At 39.7% G+C, this 4,904-nt stretch overlaps 1 protein-coding gene across 1 annotated transcript in view; it reads left to right on the top strand.

Annotated features, from left to right (window-relative positions):
• Nucleotides 1-279: 279 nt before the first annotated feature.
• The window catches only part of LOC129865017 (proto-oncogene c-Rel-like), a 28,593-nt gene continuing 23,968 nt past the window's right edge, over nucleotides 280-4,904 (top strand). Inside the window, exons 1-2 of the mRNA XM_055937422.1 lie at nucleotides 280-388; nucleotides 4,858-4,904. The exon at nucleotides 4,858-4,904 is cut by the window's right edge and continues 93 nt beyond it. Coding sequence (XP_055793397.1) covers nucleotides 382-388; nucleotides 4,858-4,904 — 54 coding nt within the window. The 5' untranslated portion in view covers nucleotides 280-381. The remainder of the gene's footprint in view (nucleotides 389-4,857) is intronic.

Genomic DNA, 4,904 nt, shown 5'->3' with positions numbered 1-4,904 from the left:
ATGTCATCTGAGCTCACTCTTCCCCGTGCATTCCTACTGATCAAACGTTTTTGGGCATACATAATACCCCTTTCATTTAAAGTTGTCCAAGTTAAAATGCAACAGTTATGTGCTTTTCAGAGGAGTAGCCAATTGATCTATCGATAAATATGTTTTTAGCGTTCGCCTCCATATTTACACAGCAGCACATTCGTTCGCGCATCAGAGGCTGTGATATTCTGGGCGGAGACATCGGGGAATTCCCAAGCGACTCTCTCTCTGTCTCTCTCTCTCTGTGTGTCTCTCTGTCTCGCTCTGTCTCTCACACACTTTCTCTCTCTCTCCCAGCTGGAGCTTCTCATTCAGACAACAACCCGTGATAAGGTTGTGCACATCAACACCATGGATGGTAAGTACCTACAGATATTGTAATTATTATGAGGCGACTGCTAAAAATGGGCTTTCAGCAGGATTCTATAACACCTTTAGGCTACACATGTAATTATTACTTTAAGGTTTCTTAATGTGGTTCGTCATTGACATGATAGTGATGATCTGAGAATTATTTTTGTGAAAAATAAGAAATAAAAAATTGCTATGGTTTGCTTACACGTTATTATTAAATGTTTAACATGGTTTTTTTTGGACAACATTGCTAACTTTAGCCTAAAATATGCCAAAATGACAAGTCTTAGAATCAACACCGATCACCGGCACGGAAAGAATGGTAAAAGTGCTTGTCTATTTGCGCGTGATAGTTTTCAGATTGGGGTTTTCTTTAGAAACTTTTCTTTAAAAACAAGCCAAAATGTTGTAGACTAAATGATATAATAGCACTTGGTTCCCTTATATTGATAAGGGTCTATATAGCCTACTGTAGCAAGTCTATACAGGGTGTGCACGATATGTTAGGAGGAAGTGTCTGGTATTTACTGGAAATTTGGCACGGGTTGCAGAACGTGTCTCATCTAATAGCTTGAGAACAACTATTGTGAATATCTAGTTTGGTATAGATCTCACTCATTCATCCTGTTTTCACATTCTTTCACTGATGACCTCATTCATTTGGTTACTCACTCTGTCTCCAACAGTACAACAGTACTTGATCAAATCATATCAGACTTTATTTGTCAACAAGTGTAGATCTTACTGTGAAATGCTTACTTTCCAAGCCCTTAACCAACAATGCAGTTCAAGAAGAGTTAAGAAAATATTTACCAAATAAACTAAATTAAAACTTTTTTTAAAGTAACACAATAACATAACAATAATGAGGCTGTATACAGGGGGTACCGGTACCGAATCAGTGTGGGGGTGGGTACAGGTTAGAGGTCATTTGTACATGTAGGTTGGGGTGAAGTGACTATGCATAGATAATGGTGGACCATCCGAAAATCAGTAAGTACATACAGGGAGGGGAGAGTGTCAAATTGTTTACCTGTGTGTGTGCAGCTGGGGCGTGATAACGTCCCTCCCCATTCACTTCCTCTATTGTTTTCATGGGTTGGCAGAGATGTCAGTCATATTTCTGCTGGAGAATGTGAATGTGTAGACAGACAGACAGACAGACAGACAGACAGACAGACAGACAGACAGACAGACAGGCAGACAGGCAGGCCAAGGTTCAGCAGCAGGTGGTGGAGAGAAGGTCTGAGTTGGTAAGGTGGTTTGTAGGTAGTGTGAGAATGTGAAAGGGTGAGAGAGGGGGAATGAGAGGGGGGGGGCAAGTGTGTGTAAGCATGCATCAGGTGTCTCATTAGGAAGAATTTCTAAAGCATAGCTGTGGTGTGTGTGTGTGTGTGTGTGTGTGTGTGTGTGTGTGTGTGTGTGTGTGTGTGTGTGTGTGTGTGTGTGTGTGTGTGTGTGTGTGTGTGTGTGTGTGTGTGTGTGTGTGTGTGTGTGTGTGTGTGTGTGTGTGTGTGTGTGGCTCTGGTTAGGTTTAGGTTGGGTTTATGAGAAGTCAATGTGTGGTTGACTGTCAATGAGTTCCCCATGTACTAACATACTGTACCGATCCTTGCTATATGAGCCACGTTACAATTCCCACCAAGTGGCTTAACCCTTATTGGCGCAATGCCTTTGGTTGTTTGTCTCTCATACCAGTGACCTCGGTTCGCTTCCCTGCTCCAATGTTTGCTACAAAACTCACTGACCAGAATTGTTAATAAGCCAGTAAATATGGAGCCAATTTCTCAGGATTTGTCCACATATTTGATAAGTAATACATTATCTACCCAATACATTGTCTATCCAATACATGATCTACCCAATACATGATCTATCCAATACATTATCTACCCAATACATTGTCTATCCAATACATGATCTACCCAATACATTGTCTATCCAATACATTATCTACCCAATACATTATCTATCCGATACATTATCTATCCAATACATTATCTACCCGATACATTATCTATCCGATACATTATCTATCCGATACATTATCTACTCGATACATTATCTACTCGATACATTATCTATCCGATACATTATCTATCCAATACATTATCTATCCAATACATTATCTATCCAATACATTATCTATCCAATACAATATCTACCCAATACATTATCTATCCAATACATTATCTATCCAATACATTATCTATCCAATGCATTATCTACCCATAGCCTTTGTTCTCTCAGTGACTATTCAGAAGCTTTGATGACTGCCTTTTACACTATAGCTGTATAGTATTTGAGTGTGTATTGTCATCTATAAACAGTATATATACATTTATACACTACCGGTCAAAAGTTTTAGAACATCAACTCATTTCAAGGTTTTTTCTTTATTTTTACTATTTTCTACATTGTAGAATAATAGTGAAGACATCAAAACTATGAAATAACACATACAGAATCACGTAGTAATAAAAAAAAGGGTTCAAATCGATATATATTTTATATTTGAGATTCTTCAAATAGCCATCCTTTGCCTATATGACAGCTTTGCACACTCTTGGGATTCTCTCAACCGGCTTCATGAGTTAGTCACCTGGAATGCATTTCAATTAACAGGTGTGCCTTGTTAAAAGTTAATTTGTGGAATTTCTTTCCTTCTTAATGCGTTTGAGCCAATCAGTTGTGTTCTGACAAGGTATACAGATATACAGAAGATAGCCATATTTGGTATATATATATACAGTTTATATATACACTGAGTATACAAAACATTAAGAACACCTGCTCTTTCCATGACACAAACCACGTTTCCATCCAAAGTTTTTATGTGAGTAAAGTCATACAGTATTAAAAAAAATCATGACAGTTGTGATGGAAACCAGCCTGGTCTCATAGACTAACGTAACATAGTAAATGTAAATCCGGAACACTCATATGGTACGTTTGGTATTGTTACATAAGACAGATGGTTACTTCTAGCAACTTTTCAACTACATAATAGTTTTTAGCTACTTTTCAACTACTTAGCATGTTAGCTAACCCTACCCCTAACTCTAACCTTAACTCTAACCTTAACCCTTTTAGCTAACCCTACCCCTAACTCTAACCCTAACTCTAACCTTAACCCTAACCCTTCCCCTAACTCTAACTTGAACCCTTTCAGCTAACCCTTCCCCTAACCCTAACTTTAACATTCCCCTAACCCTTCCCCTAACCCTTTTAGCTAACCCTAACCCGTCCCCTAACCCTTTTAGCTAACCCTAACCCGTCCCCTAACCCTAACCTTAATCCTTTAACCCATAGGGGGGTTGGGGGTTGGAATACTAAGCTATATGGAATAATAAGCTATATGGAATACTAAGCTATATGGAATACTAAGCTATATGGAATACTAAGCTATATGGAATACTAAGCTATATGGAATACTAAGCTATATGGAATACTAAGCTATATGGAATACTAAACTATATGGAATACTAAGCAAATGGAATACTAAACTATATGAAATTCGTAACATATTGTACATTTTGCAAAGAAGCCAGACGTGGAGGTCCTGGGCTGGTGTGGTTACAGGTGGTCTTACAGGTGGTCTGCGGTTATGAGGCCTGGGCTGGTGTGGTTACAGGTGGTCTGCGGTTATGAGGCCTGGGCTGGTGTGGTTACAGGTGGTCTGCGGTTATGAGGCCTGGGCTGGTGTGGTTACAGGTGGTCTTACAGGTGGTCTGCGGTTATGAGGCCGGTTGGACGTGTTGTCAAATTCTATAAAAAGACATTGGGGGCAGCTTATGGTAGAGAAGTTAACATTAAATTCTCTGGCAACAGCTCTGGGACATTCCTGCATTCAGTATGCCAATTGCACGCTCCCTCAAAACTGTGTTGTGTGACAAAACTGCACATTTTAGAGTGGCCGTTTATTGTCCCCCAGCACAAGGTGCACCTGTGTAATGATCATGCTGTTTCATCAGTTTCTTGATATGCCACACCTGTCAGGTGGATGAATTATCTTGGCAAAGGAGATATGCTCACTAACAGGGATGTAAACAAATTTGTGCACATCATTTGAGAGAAATAAGCTTTTTGTGAATATGGAACATTTCTGGGATCTTTTAAATCAGCTCACGAATCATGGGAGCAGCACTTTACATAAGGCGTTTATATTTTTGTTCAGTATAAGTGCCTTTGAACGGGGTATGGTAGTAGGTGCCACGTTTTGAGTGTGTCAAGAACTGGGGGGGGGGGTGTCTAACTCAATATTATGAAAGGTTTGGTACACTCAATGTATTAAAATAGTACTGTATATACCATTTAACAGACACTTTTATTCAAAATGACTAACAGTCATGTGTGTATAAATGTTTCACATGGGTGGTCCCGGGAATCTAACCCACTATCCTGGCCTTGCAAGCACCATGCTGTACCAACTGAGGTGACCATCTGTAACCCTCTTCTCCCTGTGTTGTCCAGTGGCAGAGCCCAGTGTTCAGATCTTTGAGCAGCCCAAACAGAGGGGC

Source organism: Salvelinus fontinalis, chromosome 1 (assembly GCF_029448725.1).
Source record: "Salvelinus fontinalis isolate EN_2023a chromosome 1, ASM2944872v1, whole genome shotgun sequence".
Taxonomy (NCBI): domain Eukaryota; kingdom Metazoa; phylum Chordata; class Actinopteri; order Salmoniformes; family Salmonidae; genus Salvelinus; species Salvelinus fontinalis.
Note: the sequence above shows the minus strand (reverse complement) of the source record. Positions and strands in the feature narration are given on the sequence as shown.